The 22080-nt window shown below is 43.2% G+C and overlaps 1 protein-coding gene across 1 annotated transcript in view; it reads right to left on the bottom strand.

Moving 5' to 3' along the window:
• The window catches only part of IL17REL (interleukin 17 receptor E like), a 111297-nt gene that overhangs the window by 21085 nt on the left and 68132 nt on the right, over nt 1–22080 (bottom strand). Inside the window, exons 6-9 of the mRNA XM_056573736.1 lie at nt 21489–21533; nt 18735–18874; nt 4128–4199; nt 1209–1263 (exon numbers count right to left, since the gene is read on the bottom strand). Of these exons, the coding sequence (XP_056429711.1) occupies nt 1209–1263; nt 4128–4199; nt 18735–18874; nt 21489–21533 (312 nt within the window). The remainder of the gene's footprint in view (nt 1–1208; nt 1264–4127; nt 4200–18734; nt 18875–21488; nt 21534–22080) is intronic.

Below are 22080 nucleotides of genomic sequence, written 5' to 3' on the forward strand. Positions count from 1 at the left end.
AGTGGGGAAGGGAAGCCTGCGTGCGCATTGCGGGGACATGCGCACTGCACACACAGCGTCCACCTACCCCCTGCGGCGCTGTGAGAGAGTCATAGACGTGCAGGCCGGGAAGGGCATAAATGCAAATGTGGATGGTGCGCTGGCCCCCGACCAGCTTCCCGGCACCCTGATCATCTTCCCGGCCCCCTGATCATCTTCCCGGTCCCCTGATCATCTTCCCGGTCCCCTGATCATCTTCCCGGCACCCAGACCAGCTTCCTGACCCCCGCAGGAGGAAAAGCACCTCAGCTTAATCAAGGTACTGCACCCGCTCCACTCTTTCAACCCTATGTTACCCCCTTTCACCCTTGTCCACTTTCATGTCATCCATGTCCACCTTGTCAGCCCCTGTCACCCATGTTCACCACCCCTCTTACCACCCCCCAGTCTACCCCTCTATCACCAATGTCCAACCCCTAATATTCAACCCTCTATCCCTTTGTCACCCCTGACCACCCCTCTGTTACCACCTTGTTACTCCTGTCCACCCCTCTTTCACCCCCTACGACCCCTGTCACCCATGTACATTCTTCTATACCCTTCTGTCACCCCCTATTCCCCCTGTCACTGATATACACTATTCTACACCCATGTACACTCCTGTCACCCATGTATACTCTTCTACAACCTTCTGTCACCCATGTTCACTCCGCTACACCCCCAACACCCCTCTGTCACCCCCTAAGCCCCCTCTCACCCTTGTGCACTCTTCTACACCCATGTGCACCCCTCTGTCACCCCATACGCCCCTCTGTCACCCATATACACTCTTCTACAACCATCTGTCACCCATGTACACTCCACTACACCCCTCTGTTACCCATGCACACCCCTGTCACCCCTACGCCCCCTGTCAGCCATGTACACTCTTCTACACCCATGTACACCCCTCTGTCACCTCCTACGCCCCCGTCATCCATGTACACTCTTCTACAACCATCTGTCACCCATGTACACCCCTGTGTCACACCCTCCACAACAATGTTGCTACATGCTAGCTGCTTCTTAGCAATTGTGTAATATAGTAGGCCTTTTATTCTATGACTGATAAACAGCAACTGAGCATATTTGTTTAGCCCTGACAAATCAGAACTATTGGAGCTACAATCTGCAGAATAAGCATGTCATTGTCAATCATTACTTCTAGAGCTTAAGTCATTTATACTTGCCATTTTTAAATGGACAAATCCTTGTTCTTCGTGAATCTGGAAATACTGGCCATCCCTTGAAGAATAAAATAAATTCAATTACGGTATAATATATATATATATATATATATATATATATATATATATATACACATGACAAAAACATTATATATATCAGTATATAGTAAAACCTTTTTTACTGGACTAACAGTATTTTGTAGAGAAAAGTTTCTGTAAGGCTTGTCTCTAGAAATTCAATCCTGATCAATGGACTAATACGGCTATTCCAACTACTATATATATATATATATATATATATATATATATATATATATATATATATGGTAGAACAGGACCCTCCAGTCTTGCCGACAAATAAACGGACCCAAACAGGCAGGTGTCACAGTTAAATGGGTACTCTGGTGGGAAAAAAAAAATTCTAATCAACTGGTACGGGAAGGTTGAACGGATTTGTAAATTACTTCTATTTAAAAATCTTAATCCTTCCAATACTTATCAACTACAGAGAAAGTTGAGTTGTTCATTTCTGTCTCACCACAATGCTCTTTTCTGACACCTCTGTCCATGAGCAGGAGAGGTTTGTTATGGGAATTTGTTCCTGCTCTGGACAGTTCCTGACATGGACAGAGGTCGCAGAGCACTGTGGTCAGACAGAATAACTATACAACTTCCTCTGTGGCATACAGGAGCTGATAAGTACTGGAAGGATTAAGATTTTTTTAATAGAATTAAAGGGGTACTCCAGTGCTTAGACATCTTATCCCCTATCCAAAGGATCCCCGGGATCTTGCACGCGGCACCCCATTTGTAATCAGTCCCCAGAGCGTGTTCACTCCGAGTCTGATTACCGGCGATCACATGGCCGGCTTGCATTGAGGGGCGGAGCGTGACGTCACACGAGGGCGGAGGCGTGACGTCACACGCCGTCGGCCATGTGGTCGCCGGTAATCAGACCCGGAGCGAACACGCTCCGGGGACTGATTACAAACGGGGTGCCGTGTGCAAGATCCCGGGGGTCCACAGCAGCAGGACTCCCGCAATCAGGCATCTTATCCCCTATCCTTTGGATAGGGGATAAGATGTCTAAGCACCGGAGTACCCCTTTAATTTACAAATCTGATCAACTTTTTGGCACTAGTAGATTTAAAAAAAAAAAATTCCACTAAAGTACCCTTTTAAGAAGTTTTGGGTTTATTGTCATAATTAACATACATCAATAAGTTCCACTTGCAGCATGCAGTATAATAAAAACTTTAACATCCTTCACCTGGTTCTTTACATAAACATAAACTTCTAAGTTTCTCACACAAAACTTGCCATGTTCAGCACCAAAGTCAGTCTTATATTTTTTTAATGCAGTGTATCAGTATTTAAAGCGCAATTGTCATGAGTTTTTAGTCCCCCAGACTACTACAATGTTGTTACAGATGTCCATAACGTGAGTGTAACCATACCTTTATCGCTTTTCCTCCTTCTTTTATAACTTATAAAATACATTTATCCAGTGATCAGGCACAATCCAATAGGCGTGGCTTGGGGTTTGCAAAGCCCCCCCCCGCCGCCATGCCTATCCTTTCCTTTCAGCGCCGGGATCGCTGTGTAGTAAGACACAGCGCATGCGCCCCTCCTGACATGCACGTGCCACTGCCCTACATTGACAAAGCGAGTGCTCGCTCCCGCTGCCTATGCGCTGACTGCTCAGGTGCAGTACTAGAGGAAGGGAGGGGCGCATACTACACAGCGGTCCCAGCACTGAAAGGAGAGGATAGGCGTCGCGGGGCTTTGCGAACCCCAAGCCATGCCTATCCAACTGTGCCTGATCACTGAATAAATGTATTTTATAAGTTATAAAAGAAGGGGGGAAAGTGATAAAGGTATGGTTACACTCACGTTATGGATATCTGTAACAACATTGTAGTAGTTTGGAGGGCTAAAATCTCATGACAGTTGCGCTTTAACATACTACAGACAAGCTGATCTGCTTCAGAGCATCTCTTTGCTGCTGTTCTCTGTCAGTGCCAACAGACCTGTGAGATCAGGTTCAGGACTCCAAACACACTCACTTTATCTGCAGAACTTTCTGTATTCACAAAACCCGGACCCGATCTACAGTCTTATGTCACTAAGGCAAGAAACCTTAGTGATATATACCTCCCATTCATCATTTAACCAGCTGCTTATTTACAATATTTATAATAATAATAATAATAAAAAGTCCACTGCAGCGCTCTAGTATAGTGATGAAAGTGAGGTAGATTTGTAGCTTTTATTCCATCACAGAATCAGAAGATGTTTTACTTGTCACATGCAAACATTTGCTGGATTTTCTGGCCTGTGATCGAGGCCTTAAAGGGGTATTCCGGGCAAAAACATCTTATCATCTATCGAAAGGATAGGGGATAAGATGTCTGATGGAGGGGGGGCCCGCCGCTGGGACCCCCCGTGATCTCCTCTGCAGCAGCCCGCATTCTATGCGTAGCTGCGTCTGAAGTTTCGGAAACCTCCGGGCTTCCGAGACGGGGACATGACGTCACACCACGTTACGCCCCCTCCCATAGAAATTAATGGAGGGGGCGTGGCGTGACGTCACATCCCCGTCTCGGAAGCCTGGAGGTTTCCGAAACTTCAGACGCAGCTATGCATAGAATGCGGGCTGCTGCAGGGAAATCACTGGGGGCCCAGCAGCAGGCCCCCCACGATCAGACATCTTATCCCCTATCCTTTCGATAGGGAATACGATGTTTTTGCTTGGAATACCCCTTTAACCAGCTTGCACCAGTGCATTTTTTTTACTCTTTGTGGATGTCCTTAAACTTTTGTGTGTGTGTGTGTGTGTATTATTTTTTCAGGAACACACAAAATATAGTTTTCCAAAATACTGACGTGCATCAAACCAGCCTTGAATTATACAAAATGTACCTCAATGCACAAACAGGGCAAAATTTCTGAATATGCCAATGTAACAGACTTTGTAGAGTTGTCCTTTTTCATCTATAAATACAAAATTGCAAATTAAGTATGACACAAAATGTACAATCAACCTAACATAGTAACATAGTAGTAACATAGTTCATGAAGTTGAAAAAACCAAGTTCAACCTATATCCCTAATGAGTCCCTACTGAGTTGATCCAGAGGAAGGCAAAAAACATCATACTAGAGGTAAAAATTCCTTCCCGACTCAAAATATAAATCCCTGGATAAATCCCTGGATCAACATTCTGTCCCTATAGATCTAATATACATAACCAGCAATGTTATTACTCTCCAAAAATGCATCCAGCACCCATTTGAACTCTTTTACAGAGTTCTCCATGACCACCTCCTCTGGCAGAGAGTTCCATAGTCTCACTGCTCTTACAGCTCTTACCCCCATCTGTGCTGATGTAGAAACCTTCTTTCCTCTAAACGTAGAGGATGCCCCCTTGTTATAGATACAGTCCTGGGTATAAATAGATCATGGGAGAGAACACTGTACTGTCCCCTGATATATTTATACATAGTTATTAGGCCACCCCTAATCCTTCTTTATTCTAAACTAAATAACCCCAATTCTGCTAATCTTTCTGGGTACTGTAGTCCTCCCATTCCCCAAATTACTCTGCTTGCCCGTCTTTGAACCCTCTCCAGCTCCACTATATCTTTCTTGTACACTGGTGCCCAGTACTGTACACAGTATTCTATGTGTGGTCCGACTAGTGATTTGTACAGCAGTAGAATTATTTCCTTGTCATGGGCATCTATGCCCCTATTGATGCACCCCATTATTTTATTTGCCTTGGCAGCAGCAGGATTTTTCCTTCCCATGTGTATTACCTTACATTTATCAGTGTTGAACCTCATCTGCCAAACCTCTAATCTATCCAGATCCATTTGTAACAGTGCACTGTCCTCTATAGTGTTGACCACTTTACAGAGTTTAATATCATCTGCAAAGATTGCTACTTTACTATTCAACCCTTCTACAAGAGCATTAATAAATATATTAAATAGAATAGGACCCAAGACTGGCCCCTGTGGTACCCCACTAGTAACAGTCATCCAATCAGAATAAGTACCATTAATAATGCCAGTTACTTACCCACTTACACACATTCTCCCCCAGCCCCATCCTTCTAAATTTTATGTACCAATCTTTTATGTTGCACCGTATCAAATGCTTTGTAAAAATTCAGATATACGACATCCAGCAATTCCCCCTGGTCCAGTCTGGAGCTCACCTCCTCATAAAAGCTGATCAGGCCAGTTCTCCATGAACCCAAACCCCTCCTTCCTACACCAGTTTCTGAGCCACTTGTTTACCTCTCTAATCTCCCACTGCCTCTCTGGTGTGGCTCGTGGTACAGGTAATATTTCAGAAAATATTACCTTGGAGGTCCTTGCCTTAAGCTTGTGGCCTAAGTCCCTGAAATCATTTTAGAGGAAATTCCATCTACCTCTTACTTTGTCATTGGTGCCGATATGTACCATGACTGCTGGGTCTTCTCCAGTCAACCCGATCCGCGATGTGCCAAACTCGAGTGCCAGATAGACTGTTCAGCGATCCCGGTCTTTGTGACAGATCCCCCTGTCTGTCCCCCTAATAATAGAGTCCCCCACTACCAGTGCCTGTCTGGCCTGCCCTGCACTACTCCTTCCCTCCTTACTGGAGCAGACACCCCCTTGGCGGTCAGAGGCAGTATCTTGCTGCAGTACTGCTAGTTCTGAAATGGCATCTCCCTCATCTGCCAACTGGGCAAACTTGTTGAGGTGTTCCAGTTCAGGACTAGCCTCCCTGACACTTTTCCCTCTACCTAACCCAGCTAACTGCCTGACAGTCCTGCACCTCCTATCCTCCCCCACTTCTGCCCCAGAGAGTACTTGCTCAGTGAGCAGGAGACTCCTCTCCAAGTTGTCAATGCGTCTTAGTGTTGCCAGTTGCTCCTCTAGATCCAGGATCTGGGCTTCCAAATGAACAACTTGCACACATCTCGCACAACAATATGCACCCTCAAACTGCTGTAGAAGGATTGCTTACACCGCGCAAGGTGTACACCAGACTGCATTTTCCAACATGGAGGCCCATCTAGTTATGGGGATGTCACAGATTAACAGCCAAAAACAGACAATACATATTACAATTACATTCTCAGTAGACCTTGTGAGTTTAAATTCCCCACAGTGTAAGGAAAGTAGCGATCACAGCGATCTCAAACTCCTGCTTTCAAACTTCTTTTAGTCCCAGACCAAGATTTAAGCACCTGTGACCAATCTACCAAAATTAACAAAAATCGTAAATAGATAGGGTTGGGTACATCGCAAGGAGAATGCTCATCTCCTGTCTTTAATAAAATCTTTATTTTCCATCACCAAGGGTAGGAAAATGTTCAATTTTATAACAAGACATGAGACTCACTTTATGCTTGTTGAAAGCTTATACATTAATGAAAATATATACAATCATGAATCTAAAGTTAAAACAAAGACATAGAAACGTGTGGGTCTAAAATTTTAGAATTTTTGTGGATTCTGATGACCAATAAGCAGCTTTCAATATATCCGCCAAAGAGCTTCCTGCTTGTCTAACTTTACTGGACATGGCACTGAAGTATTGATACTTATTGGAGATATTACTTGTCTGATCCACCTAGCTAAAGTTGGAGAAGATACTGGTAAATGAGGTCTGCAAAAGGAGATAAGTCATTGAGAAGTCGATCAACTCCTAAGAGTTTCCGTTTTTAGTTCGTAAGACTTCAAGCAATGAACATATACATTTTCTTGATGAGGAAAAAATGAATTAATCAAATTTAAGACTACCGTCACATCCCAAGTAGATTGATATCTAGGAGCAGGGGGTCTTCTATATTTAATACCTTTCAATAACTTGCACATTAAAGGGTGTTTTCCTAATGGTAAAGCGTGCACTGGTGCATGGTAAAGAGAGATGGCTGAACGATATACATAAATAGTACGATAGCTTTACCCACATCAAAAAAAATCTGGAAGGAAATTAATGACTTGAGTTGTAGATGCATGTATGGGATCCAAATCCCATTGTATGCACCAATTAGACCAAATTTTCCAGGCTTATCGGTAAGCTGATCTGGTAACTGGAGCCCACGTGTTCGAGAGGCAATCTCTAGCTGACTGTGAAAGATCGAAATTAGGTTCTGATAACCTGAGATGAACCAGGCTACTAGAGACAATTGGCCTGACAAAATCAGAGGATGTGGATTCCCTGAAAGATCTAATACGGTAAATTGATGAATTGGTGTGATGCAAGGAAAATCTATAGACATTCCAAGAATCTGAGGGAACAAAGATTGGGTCGGCCAAAGAGGGGTTATCAGGACAATCATTCATAAAGGGTTTCTGATGGCCAGTTAAATGAATGCATCTGTGCCAAGAGATTCTGGGTCAGGACACCAACTGAAGAATCGTGAAAGTTGTCGATTCAGACAGGATGGGAACAAGTCTAGATGAAGGTGACCCCAGAGAGAATTGAGTTGATTGAAAAAAAGAGGATCTAGTCTCCAATCGCTGTTGTCGATTAGGAAACAAGAGTTCCAGTCCGCTATGGAGTTGGACAAACCTGGGAGGTATTCTGCTTTCAAAATAATGTTTTGATTCAGACAAAAGTGGCAACAATATTTTGCCATATTGGCTAACATTTTCGATTTGATACCTACTAGTCGATTGATGTATATATTGTACCACAGGAATGTTGTCCATCCGCAGTAGTATACAACAATGTTACTTGTCTTTGGCGAAACTATTGAGGGCAAAAGAACCCGCCAAAAGTTCTAAACAGTTGATATGAAGAAGGGATTCTTCTTCGGATAATTTTACTCCTGTGGAAAGGGAACTGCAGCGAGCACCACAACCCAGGCGACTGGCATTCGATTCTATGATCATATGCAGAACTGAACTGAAGTTGGCTTTGCTGTTCCAAGCCTAACTATGATGAAGCCACCATAGAAGTTCTTCTTTGGTATCTAAAGTAAGGGCTATATCATAACCCAAGCCATTTCTCAAATGTTGAGCCTTGAAGTGCCCTGTAGTGAAGAGGTGCTGGGAAGATTGCTTGAATGGAAGCAGAAAGTAATCCTACAATACGAGCAATGGCTCGTAGCGACAAGTATTGTTTGTTCAAAAGGGATCGATCGTATTGAACTCAAAATTAATTTTTAATTTCTTAGGGGAAGACTCAATATGGTTGATTGAGTATTGACCAGGAATCCTAAAGATTCCACTTCTTTTGAAGGTTTGAGAAATGACTTCTCTAGATTGATTAGAAATCGGATATTGGTAAGTAAGGTTAGTGTCCAATGTAAGTAAAGAGGAATGAGATTTAAAGAATTGGCCATGATTAGAATATCATCCAGATATATTATAAGATGAACTCCTCGAGCCCTCAAAAAAGCGATCACTGATTTCAATAATTTTATAAAGCACCAAGGGGCTGAGGATTGACCGAATGGCAGGCTAATGAATTGCCACTTTGACCTTCCCATAAAAACAGGAGGTATGGTAGAGACATGAATAGGCACCATGAGATAGGTGTCTTTGAGATCTATCTTGGCCAGCCAGTCGTTTCATAATAATAAATATCATAAAAGATGTATTCCCTCCATCTTGAAATGATGGTAAAGGACAAAATTGTTTAACATTTTAAACTTGATGACTGGTCTGTGACCTCTGTCTTTCTTTTTCACCAAGAATAGATTGATCAGGAAACCGGGAGTATTGAAGAGTACTGGAATTATGGCGCCTTTGGAACATGATTCCTTGATTTTTATTTGAACAAGGTTGTGATCTGATTTTGAAAATATCAATGGTTGAGGTACTTGAGTTTGAACAGTGGGACAAATAAATTCTATTTGATATCCTTGAACCGTGTTCAAAATCCAAATGCCTGAAGTTATCGTGGCCCAGACATGGAAAAAATGTGCTATTCTCCCTCCTACAGATATTTAAGAAGAATATGGAAGAACACTTACCTGTAGGGGGTCTCGATTGTGGGAAGCCTCTATGGCCCCAAGCCCTCCATGGATGCCCTATGCTTGGAAAGAAGGGGGTTGGTTGATAAGAAACCTGTGGTAAAGATAAGTTATCAGGTCTAGGTGGGTGAAGTCCTCTGTATGGCTGTCTGACGTATTTGTTTATTTTTCAATCTATGAATCCCCAAACAGATAATTATCAGCAGATGGGATAGAGTCTGAAGATGCCAAATGGATTAATTGCGGATCCAGTTATATTAGAGTGGATCGCTTCTTCTCCATACATATAGAGGCATTGGCATTTCCAAACATGCATAAAGCACATTGTGCCCAACCTTTAAGAGTAGATAGATCAATAAAATCTAGGGCATTCCAAATTTAATTTGTTACTGGCCATTTTGTCAAGAGGTTTCTGAACCCACAGGCTAACAAACTTTGAAACTTGTGGATGGGGAATCCATTACCCCAACCGCTGGTGTTTAATCTCACCCGAGTCAAAGTATCGATTCCTCAAACTATCCAGAATGACATGACAAGAGGACTTATCACCACTTAATATATCCTCAGAAATGTCCTCATATTGTGATTCTTCACCTGGGTCTGAAAAATCAGGCTGATCAGAGGAGAAATCAACAGGTTAAATTGGGAAGGAGGTAGACTTTCTCTTTGGAAGAGGCCTTAGATGCCCACTTATGGTATACTTCCTCTGGGGCCGAGGGTCTATAAGGGCCTAGTACGGAAGGAGGTAGGCTTTCTCTGGGAAAAGGCCTTAGCTGCCCGCTTATGGTATGCTTCCTCTGGGGCCAAGGGTATGTTAGGGCCTAGTAGGGAAGGAAGTAGGCTTTCTCTTGGAAGAGGCCTTAGATGCCTGTTTATGGTATACTTCCTGTGGGGCTGAGGGTCTATGAGGGCCCAGTAGGGAAGGAGATAGGCTTTTTTTTTTTATGTGGCTGTTTAAAATTCTATCAGTGATCCCAAATGTTAGTACATGCAACTCAGCAACTGAGTCCCAGACTAAGATTTAAACACATGTGACCCATCTACCCCTCCCTCTAGAGGCAGAGTAGAGAAAAAAAAAGTGAAAAGGCTGTTTAAAATTCCATCAATGATTCCTCTATGTGCAAATGTAAGTACTCACACAAGTCACTCCAACTCCACAGATTCACTCCGCATAGCAGATATCTCCTGTTTTGCAACTCTCTTTCAGCTGCCTCGCTTCCAAAGAAACACTCAGACAGAGCACGCTCAGCAACTGAGTCCCAGACTAAGAGTTAAGCCCCTGTGACCAATCTACCCCTCCCCCTAGAGGCATAGTAGAGAAAAAAAGTGAAAAGGACTTCCGGTTCCGGCGCGGATGTGAGGTACGGCGAAAGAGAGCTCCGGCCGCACCGCTTCGTCCACCTGCTCCTAACACCTCATCCAGCAATCTTTTCCTACCCGTCTGGGGCCGGAGGTTAGTGGAGTGCGGCAGTCACCAGATGGACCGCTTTATACAAAGGAGCGGGGACGGGCAGGGCCAGAGAACGGGGACGCAATTACAGCCCTGTGGAGAGCTGGGGGTCGGGAAGATGGCGGCGATTCGCACCCCTGCCGGAGAGCTCCCCATGACTCCACTCACTGAAACAGCGGGATCGCTGGCAAGCCTGCTAGCTGGGTCGGAGGAGGCCATGATTCCGGGACTGCCGTTCTCATTTCAGTCACTGGCCACTCTAATGGCAGCGGAGGTAACGAAAATGCTCCTGCCTGATTTGAAACTGCAAATTGATGCCTCTATTGCCTCTGCCCTTACCCATGTCCAGGGAGAGGTGTCCCTACATACCTCCCAGATAGCTGACCTGGAGGAGCGGATGAATGTAATGGAGGAGGAGATGATGTCTGCTAAACAAAAACTGCAGCAGTCTGCTCAACTCACTAAAGCTCTACAGGAAAAGACAGATGATTTAGAAAATCGCTCCCGCAGGAGCAACCTGAGACTGGTGGGTTTACCTGAATCAATACCGTCTCATCAACTATGCGCCATTTGTGCGGAGGAACTGCCACAAGCACTGGGCATTAAAGTTAAGGCTGCAGTGGAGAGAGCTCATAGACTGGGCCCTGTAAGACAACCTGCGGCCTCTTCTGTTGCTAAGGCTGATAACAGACCAAGACAAGTGATCACGAAATTCTTAAACTATGCGGACAAGGCTTTGATTCTCTCTACCTACAAAAAGCTGACATCTCCTCTGATGGTACGTGGTCACAAGGTGTTGCTGTTTAATGATTTCTCAGCGGAGGTGGCAAAGAGGCGCAAGGCATTTTCTCCAATTTGCTCGCAACTGGTGGCTCAACAGAGAAAGTTCACTCTACAATACCCTGCAGTGCTCCGAGTTTTCAAGTTAGATGGCACTACTGAATCTTTTACTACGCCTGAAGATGCAATGGCGGCGTTGAATTTGAGAGCCACAGTTGCAGGGACTGCTTTGTCGGAGAAGAATAAGAGACGACGCCATGCAAGCCCTCCTACTCCGCCAGTTGCGATGGAGTAACCTGATTCTGACTGATTCCAGGAACTGTGGAATTTTTTTTTTCTCTTTTCTGCTCTGCGGACTAGTGTGACCTTCTCCTTAGGACGCTCTTTCCCTGAACTACGATGGACTGCTTCATGATTCCCCTCGACTGCACGTGAGAAATATACTGTATCCCGTTTTATTTATTTTTTTTCTTCGTCTATTCTGGACTTTGTGACTGTTCCTTGCGCTCATGCTGATTATTTTACAGTTATGGTCTGCTCGGAACTCACTGTGGCAGCTTAGCTACCTGAGTGCTCACTCTTTCCCTTTCCCCACCTTCCCCCTCCCCCCCTACTCTTTCCTTTGCCCATTCCCCCCCCCCCCCCGCCCCCCCTACTCTTCTCCTATACTCACCCTCTGTTACCCCCCACCTCTTTACCCTACACCTTACCTTCTCCCCCCCATCCCTCCTACTTTTCTATTACTCCTTGCCTCCTTCTCTTCCATCCACTTACCTTCTTACTTTTCTCCTGCCTGTTCTCACGTGGCCTTGACACTGTTATCTTATCACCATCCCAGAGGTTCAGGGCCGGAGCCTCTTCTGGTTTGCTTTGTACTACTAAGAGGTGTACTGATGAGTTGGGTTTGCGGGAACCCAGTGGAGGTCCGCGGAAGAAGTGAAGTCCTTAATCTCCCTATCTCGCTTAGATCTATGGGATTTACCATAGACAGGGATTGGTTTTGTGTTATTGCCATTTATATGTTTGTGTTTTTTTTGTTTTTGGGTTTTCTCCCGGGGAGGCTGCACCTCATTAGGTTTATTTACTTGCCTTTTGCTCTTACCATTATTTGTATTACAGGAACACCTAGGTCTTTTACTCGTATTTTCCTATCCTCCATATGAAAATTATTTCTTGGAATACTAAGGGCTTGCGTTCTCCTGAGAAGCGTTCGTCTGTTTTACGCCATCTACAAAAACTGAAGGCGGATGTGGCACTTCTTCAGGAGACGCATTTAGTTACAGAGGATTTTGTGAGAATGCAGAAAATGTGGGTGGGACGTGTTCTGGGGTCCCCAGCTGTAAATAGAAAAGGGGGGGTATTGATCCTGATACATAGGAGACTGGTACACAGTGTTAAAGCACATTGGGAAGATGTGGAGGGGTTGCTGCAACATGTCCTTTTGATGGAAGGGGATAATTCTTATAGCATATACAATGTGTATGGTCCTCAGTCTGGGAAAGCCATTTTTTTTGATGCTCTGGCATCGCACATTTTGACGGACACAGAAAGATTTATAGTGGTGGGCGGAGACTTTAATACCGTAGTCAATGCAGCGGAGGACAGGAGACGAGATGTGGGTAGTACACCACACACGGAACTATATTTGCAATCACTCCTTCACACTACGGGGTTAGTTGATGCGTGGAGACATCTGAAACCTACGGAACGAGAGTACACACATTTTTCACACCCTCACGTGTCCTGGTCACGCCTAGACTACCTGTTTATTTTCCATCCTCTTTTGTCGCATGTCCAATCTGAACACATTTATGACATAATTATCTCAGATCATGCACCAGTGGGATTGTCTTTGACCCCAGCAGTACCCCCGGGAGGAGATAGGGTTTGGAGATTCCCTGCTATGCTAGCTAAAGATGAGTCTTTTGTCCAACTACTAAGCCACTGGTGGGAGGAATATGCCATGTTTAACGAGGCACATAGGGACGACCCTCATTTGTTTTGGGAACCTGGTAAGGCGGTGTTGAGGGGGAAAATTATAGCACATGTTGCCCACCATAAGAAATTGGCTAGGGACAATTATGATCGCATGACTAAGCAACTGAGACAAACCTATACTTCTTTCTTAGATGATCCAACTCCAGTAAAGAAAGACGTGTGGGTTCAAGCGCAGCATGATTTTGAAATCTCTCGGGCTGCGATGGATTCCTACTACAGGGACCAGTTTAGGGCGGAATTTTACAGGTTTGGAAACAAGTCTGGGAAATTATTGGCCAATATGGCGCGTGGTCAGCGGCCTCTAGAGCCCATACGGCCCCTTAGAGATAAAGCTGGCACCCTGCATAGGCAGCCTAGGGATGTGGTGGAGGTTTTTCGTCAATATTATCAAGACCTCTATGCAGCCCAAGATATAGATACTGCTGCAGGGGATAGATTTTTGAGTTCCATTGCACTTCCTGAATTGTCTGCGGAGGATAGAGACTTGATTAATGCCCCTATTACGCTGGAGGAGGTTGCTCAGGCGATTTCCCACTTGAAATGCTGTAAGGCACCTGGACCCGACGGCTTTACGGGGGAATTTTTTAAGATTCTACGTGAGAAGCTTAGCCCAGTATTATTGGCAGTATATGATAGTACGTTGTCGGTGGGGATGTTACCCCCATCTGGCAATTTGGCCCATATAAAGGTCTTACATAAGATGGGGAAGGACCCTTCTCAACCTAGCGCCTACCGCCCTATATCTTTAATAAATGTCGATATTAAACTCTTGTCCAAAATATTAGCAGACAGGCTGGCAATATATTTGCCATCCCTGATAGGGACGCATCAGGTTGGTTTTATTAAAAATAGAGCTGCCGTGTTCAATATACGGACAGTTCTAGCAGTTCAAGGGGCGGTGGCGTCTCGTCCATACTCCAACCGGGCTCCAGCACTGTTGTCTTTAGACGCCGAAAAGGCTTTCGATAATGTTCACTGGTCTTGGCTGGAGTTGGTACTGAACAAAATGGGGTTAACGGGTAGTTTTAGAACATTTTTGTCGGCTTTATATAAGAATCCTGTATCTAGAATACATCTACCAGGGTATCTTTCTACCCCATTTCCATTACAGAAGGGCACAAGACAGGGATGCCCCCTCTCACCCCTGCTTTTTAACTTGGCCTTGGAGCCGCTGGCACAGTACTTTCTTCAGCACAGCATCTATGAAGGTATTATGGTGGGGTCGGAGGAGGTGCGAATTAGCTGCTTTGCTGATGATATACTGCTATATCTAAACGAACCAGAGACCCAGCTGCTGGCTGTTTTTAGAGCCTTGTTCACTTTTGGCTCTTTATCGGGCTACAAGGTGAATTTAGATAAAAGTCAACTGCTATTTTTAGGTTCGGGATCTCATGATCCTGCCCGGGTAACCTTGGTTCAAGTAGCTCAGAAATATATCTCTTACTTGGGTATAAAATTAGGTCGCACTCCACTCTCCCTGTATACTCTAAACTATCCCCCCTTGTTTGCGAAAATTGAGGGTGAGTTGCACAGATGGCAGAACCTGCCTCTCTCGTTTTATGGTAGGGTGCAATTAATTAAAATGGTGAGCTTCCCAAAACTCCTCTATCCGCTGCAGACGATTCCCCTGTTATTACGCCATACTGATGTTAAAAGGCTCCATGCTAGTTTTACAAGGTTTATTTGGGTAGGTAAACGCCCAAGAGTAGCCTATGACACTTTATGTCTAGCAAGAGAGAAGGGGGGATTGCAAATGCCTAATGCTCATCTATATAATTTGTCAGCTATTTTTAGACATGTCCGGGACTGGATCTTTGATACCGCTCATTTTTCAAACACGCCCTTGGAGAGGGGTCTCTGCCCGCTGGGTTCACTGTCCACCCTGTTTCATTTACCTTATAAAGATATCCCTGGCTCATTAAGAAAGAATGTACTATTTAGTGACACATTGGCAACGTGGAAGGCGCTCCGTAAGATGTGTGGGATGCCTTGGTGTCTTTCTAGACACTTTCAGTTGTGGAGCACCCCTGCGCTTGATCACTGTACCAATAGTCCGATAGGCAACAATTGGAAATCGCTGGGTATCACTCAGTTTGCTGATTTCTTGACTGAATCTACTGGAGTGTTAATGAGCTGGGGGGAATTCCAGAGCAAATATACCCTTCCCGATTCCCATCAGTGGCTGTATAATCAATTATGCTCCTTTTTTCGTGGTGTAGTGAGAGGTTATGCGACGGTAGAAAAACCTAATGATTTTGACAAATTGTTGGGGAGCACACAGTCCCACCGTTCCCTTTCGCTTATCTACGCAACCATCAGGGATATAGCGTTAAAGGGACGGGGGGCCACAGCTCTTGCCAAATGGTCCTCTAAACTTGGTGACTCTGAAATCGCCCCCTGTTTATTAGAGGGCTTATTGGCTGTCAATGGCTCTACCCCCAGTGCACAGTTAAGAGAAATTCATTGGCGTATTCTACACAAGGCTACGTATGCATTTAAATGGAGGGGCACGCCACCCCCGCCTCCGTTCCTCACACATTGTCCGACATGTCAACTACAGGGGGCAGACCTCTGGCATTGCTTATGGGAATGCCCGCAGGTGTCGAAATTGTGGTCTGACCTATCCTCTTTAATACTGACCATTTGGGATAGACATTTACCGTTCTCCCCAGAACCATACCTCTTTCACTATCTACCTGTTAGAGAATCGAACCCTCCTGATAGGGGCAAAATGCCCAAGGGTGTACACTTACTTATCTTGATTGCTAAACTGTGCTTGCTTAGACATTGGCTCCAACCTACCGTGCCGACAATTACAGAAATTTTAAAGGAATATCATTCTGTATTACATAGAGAGATGTTATTGTCCATAAGATGCTCAGAGTTGCATGCAAAGGCCTTTTTTAATAAATGGAAAAGATATCTGCACTACTTACCTGATGTCGGCGAACGTCACAGGATAATGACATATTTTAAACATACTACATGGTATTCAACTGAGGCTCTCAGGGGCACTCTTGGTAATCTAGAGCTACCATCTTAATGTTATATGATCCTCTACATCCTTGACTCTCTATGGGACCCCACTATTAGAACTCTCTGTATGCATAATGTATAGTCTGACCTCAGGTGGCAAATACCCTACATAGGTGCGACACTGTACTCGGGTGGGAATGGTGCAGCCTTCCTTGGGAGATTTGAGGTTTTGTTTCACAGTTGTTACTTGTTATTTCCTATATTTTGGGGGTAATCCTCCGTATTACAAACTGGATCCAGACGATACTTTTGACCTATTATCCTGACATTGTATTGTTGTTCCAGATTCTGACTGATTTCAATGCACCTTTGTCATATATGCTTTGTACATGCTCTGGATCCGTGAATAAAATATATTTAAAAAAAAAAAAAAAAAGTGAAAAGGCTGTTTACAATTCTGTCAGTGATCCCTCTATTTGCAAATGTAAGTAACTCTACAGATTCACTCCGCACAGCAGATATCTGTTTTACAACTTTCTTTCAGCTGCCTCTCTTGAGTGTAAAAGAAAATGAATATGGTTCATAGTCAGTTAAAGGGGTACTCTGGTGGAAAACATTGTTGTTGTTTTTTAAATCAACTGGTACCAGAAAGTTAAACAGATTTGTAAATTACTTTTATTTGAAAATCTTAACCTTCCAGTTCTTATCAGCTGCTGTATACTACAGAGAAATTTCTTTTCTTTTTGAATTTATTTTCTGTCTGACCACACTGCTCTCTGCTGAGCTGACACCTCTCTCCATGTCAGGAACTGTCCAGAGCAGGATTGGTTTGCTATGGGGATTTGTTCCTGCTCTATACTTTTCCTGATATGGACAGAGGTGTCAGCAGAGAGCACTGTATCAGACAGAAAAAAAACTATACAACTTCCTCTGGAGCATACAGCAGCTGATAAGTAGTGGAAGGATTAAAACATTTTAATAGAAATAATTTACAAAGCTGTTAAGCTTACTGGCACAAGTTGATTTAAAACATTTTTTTTCCATCAGATTACCCCTTTAGAGGGGTTGTCCACTTTAAACAATTCCTTTTTGCTAGAAAGTGTCAATAATATTGTCAATAGAAAGACAATAATTCAACAATGTCCTGCAGCTGAAGCCATTATCAATTAAATTTGATTTGTTAGGGACAATCAAGTGTTTGATTTTCCTGCAGTATTTTTTTACATTACGTTGTAGTCCCATGTTCCCTGATTGGCTATTTGCACTTCTCCCTGAATTGTCAGAAGGTCGAGAACTTTATTTTAAAAAGGAGTTTGAATGCTACCTGAGGGAAAATGAGCCTGATGCATGCCCATTTAACTTAATATTTCCCCCCTTCTCCCAGCTTCAAATTCAAACCCTCAGCCTGGCATTCATACCCATATTTGAAAAAAAGTTCCTGCGCATCTGATAATTCAAGAAATAGTGCAGATAGTTAAAGGAGTACTGCAGCCATAGACACTTATTCGCAGGATAGAGGATAAGTGTCTGATCACGGGGGGGTCCGACCACTGGGACCCAACTGATCTCCCGTACGGGGACCAGCACTGCCGCGGCTCTTCGCAGCTAATGCTCATGTCATCAGCCTCACTAAGAGGTCAACAAACACGCCCCATCCATTCAGCTCTATGAGAGAGGCGGGGATGCGCGAACGCTGCATCTCCGCCTCCATAGAGATACAATTATCATTTGTTTTAGTTTTCTCATCTTTTTCCCATGCATCACGATAAAGACATCATAGGGCCAAAGGTGCTGACTGTAGTGTTTACTACAGTACATCTACTAATACATCTCTGCAAAACTGATATGAACTACAAAGAGCTATTTGGAACACACTTTACTTGCGCAAACTCATAAAATTTCTATAACACCCTACATAATGTTCCCCTTTTTTCCAACCCCACCTAAGCTATTTATTGTGCCCTTCCTGCATCTATGTATTGTATTGTCCACAACAACAAATTCACTCTTCAGCAACCTCTTAACTTTGTCTTTAGAGAGCATAAGCTACAATACATAGTCAGTTAGTTCATAAGGTCGAAAAAAGACCAGAGTCCATCAAGTTCAACCTATAAACCTAATGAGTCCCTAATGAGTCCCTACTGAGTTGATCCAGAGGAAGGCAAAAAAAAACTCATACTAGAGGAAAAAATTCCTTCCTGACTCCAAATATGGCTCTATTGTGTTTACACTTGCATAATAGTAATATTAAAAACTGTAAGACACCTGCTAAGAGATGGCAGAAATAAAGCTTTCATAACAAGACAACTGACATTGATAATAATTTATAAATAATTGTACTTACCAGGGCATGAGCTCCAGTGTCATGGCAGCTGATATGTTTCAAGCATAGCCGTACATTGTAGTCATAGTCTTCCGGAATATTAGAAACATAAACAATGATATTTTTATTTTTCTCATTGATCATGTAATCTAATTTCCCAGCTAAAATAAGAAAATAGGTTTTTCAGTCACGTGTTTCCACATATGCAGGAGTAACTTATGTATTTGGAATCTATTTTACAGGTAAAAAAAATCACATTCAATCTGCCTGGTTAGAAGACTCTGATCTCTCCTATCCACCAAATTTCCCTTTGGTCAAACACTGGAAGCTTAGACAGCTCTCTCAGTGCCTAGGATGATTGCCCAACCTGGGCATCTTGGCAAAACATTAACCTTTCTAATACTTCATAAGAGAATCATCCAGAACATAACCTGTCCAGCTGCAGCATTATCTTTGTCCAAGCTAAAGCACAGGCATGGACAAAGTCCAGTAAGTGAGGGTTGGACTAGCGCTCCTCTGTGCTCACTCTTGTCCTATCCTATCTAATTCTGCTCACAAATCCAGAGATATGTTTTAGACTTTCTGTCTGATTGTGGGAGTCTACACAATTGTCTTTCCTTATAAACACTATATGATAATAATGTGAAGAGCTTTCGTCTTTTTTCTCTTTTAAATGTTTACAGTATTATGTACATCTTGGTTAATGACAAATATTTAAGAGCTATACTGATTTATTGTAAATCTCTTGTAAAAGACTAAGGACTTTACACTCTGGTAACATGTGATTTAACAAACTTATGACTCGAACAACTAATGATATATACAATATCTAGTACAAAGCTTTTATTTATTAATGCACTTATACACCAATCAGCCATAGGATTAAAATAATCTGCCAAATATTGTGTTTGTTCCCATTAAGTCACTAAAACAGCCCCGACCTGTTGAGGCATAGACTAAACAAAACTTCTGAAGTTATCCTGTGCTATCACAGGTCCTTAAACGCAGATCCTATAAGTTCTGTAAGTTGTGTCCATGGGCTTGAAATACATTTTTGATTGAAATCTGGAGAATTATGTCAACCATTTTGTTGCAACCAAGAAAGTCATGGTCTATGACACACTGGCACAAGGGCTTCAAAAGTGTTGTTCTGCACTGGTACATTGACGAGGGGCTACACAGTATGTGTTGGTGGTAGTGGATCCCAAAGGGCACAACCTGTAAGGTGTCTGGCCTGATAGTATGGTACAGAAAGGAAGCCAGACAATTGGGTATGTTAAAAGAGGTCTCTTTAACTGTTTAGTAAATAGGCTTTGGCAAAAGATAGGTACCCCACAAACTAAGGTGTAACAAGATTCCTGGAACCAGCAATCTTTGGTGTAGCCCATGTGTTTAGCCACTAAAGCATTAACTCGGTTTACTAAGGATGAATTCTAGTTGGTTGGCTGCCAACCTTTCCCAAAAGGCCCTATTTACTGCTCTAGCAGCAATACCCAAATGCAGGGTGCAACTGTCTTGAGCTTTCCTAGCTTGGCAGCCACATGATCCAAGGCCAAGCCTGAAGTCCAAGAAAGTCCTAGGATGAAGCTATGGGGAACTTATACTTCTTTTCCCCATACATTGCATAATTGTCTTTTCTCTTCAACCTCTCTATTTGTTTTTCTCTCAGGAGGAACTAGGATAAGTTAAGTGTTCCTCTCTGTTGAAAGGCAGACCTAGAGTAAGCTCTTCCATCTTTTAGAAGGCTCTCTGATTAGTGTGTGTGTGTGGGGGGGGGGTTGTAAGTGCGTATAATAACTGTTTACTCACGGCCAAACCTTAAACAAATTAAAAGTTATTTAAAAATGTATAGGACCCTCAGGACTCCCTGTGGGACACTACACCTTCAACTCTAAAAACATTCCAAAACAGTTTTAGCAGTGTGGCAGGGTACATTATAATGCTGAAAGAGGCCACTGCCATTAGGGAATGGTGTTGTCATAAAGTGTTGTTCTTGGTCTGCAACAATGTTTAGGGATTCTATGTGTCTGGTGCCAAAGTAACCTCTACATGTAAGTCAAGGCCCAAGGATTCCAAGCTGTGCAGTCTTTTTCCCAACACACACACCTGGTTATACACATAATGCAAAAGAAAACATTCCTTCTTCCAATGTTTTGTAGTCAATTTCCGATGCTAACATGGCCATTGTAGGTACACTTGGCATTGTACAGACTCTGTACAGGCACTCTAAATAGGCTGCAGCTCTGTAACCCTATACGCAAAAATAACTGTAAACTACACTGCAGATTGCCGACATGTTTCTATCATAGCCTGCATTTATTTTCTAGGCAATTGGTGCCACAGTAGATCTTCTGTGGGATCAGACACAGCTGGCTAGCCTTTGCACCCTACAATATTAATCCTTGGGCCCTTATTGCCCTGTTATAGGTTCACTGGCTTCCTGCACCAATTTTAGCAAATGCTGTACTGCATACTGGCATACTGGCATTGTTCCACAATACCTTTTGTTTTGGAGATGCTCTGACCAATGTATCTGCCATCACAAAGCCCTTGCCAGTGTTGATTAAACCTTATGCTTGCCCATTTTTGCTGTTCCAATCACATCAACTTTAAGAATTGGCTGTTCACTTGCTGCCTAATATATTCCACTCTTTCACAGGAGCCATTGACACAAGGTCATGGTTATTTACGTCACTCATCATTGGTTTTAATATTATTGCTGATTGGTGTAAATCAGTTATTTGCCTTTTTTAGTAACAGCACATTGTGACTTACTCAGACAGGGCAATATGTTCTTTCCTACATCCTTATTGTGACAATCTGTAATCAAAATATACACATTGTTGAAAATCATACTTTATTTCATACTATAATTTGTGTCACATATACATTAACAAACAAGTTAAAAAACTATTTATTTTTCTTGCATCAATCCAGCTCATTTGGTTTCAGCAAACAATATAATGTTGTGTTTGCAATAATCGATATTCTGAGCAAGGACACTAATAGTTTAAAGGGGTTGTCTAGTTATGTAAAACTTATCCCCTAGCCACATATGTCTGACCCCCTCAATCTCCAGAACAGGGCCGTCTCTTACCCCAAAGTGTTCTAACCCCCACCTTCCAAGGCCAACTGGTCTTGGAAGTGGAAAGCAGGCCATCATTCCTAGACCCAGTTTGTCTTGGAAGGTGGGAGACAGAGTGCTTTGAGGTATTTTACAACAGCTACTATGTCAGCAAAAGCAGGAACATGAATGACAATAAAATCCTGCCTCCATCTGGAAAAATTTCTAGGGGCACCCATTCCGTTGCCTGTTAATGAATTTAGAAAATAGTAATGTTCTGCAGATTAGATAAAGACCTGCGTG

Source organism: Hyla sarda, chromosome 4, assembly GCF_029499605.1.
Source record: "Hyla sarda isolate aHylSar1 chromosome 4, aHylSar1.hap1, whole genome shotgun sequence".
NCBI lineage: Eukaryota > Metazoa > Chordata > Amphibia > Anura > Hylidae > Hyla > Hyla sarda.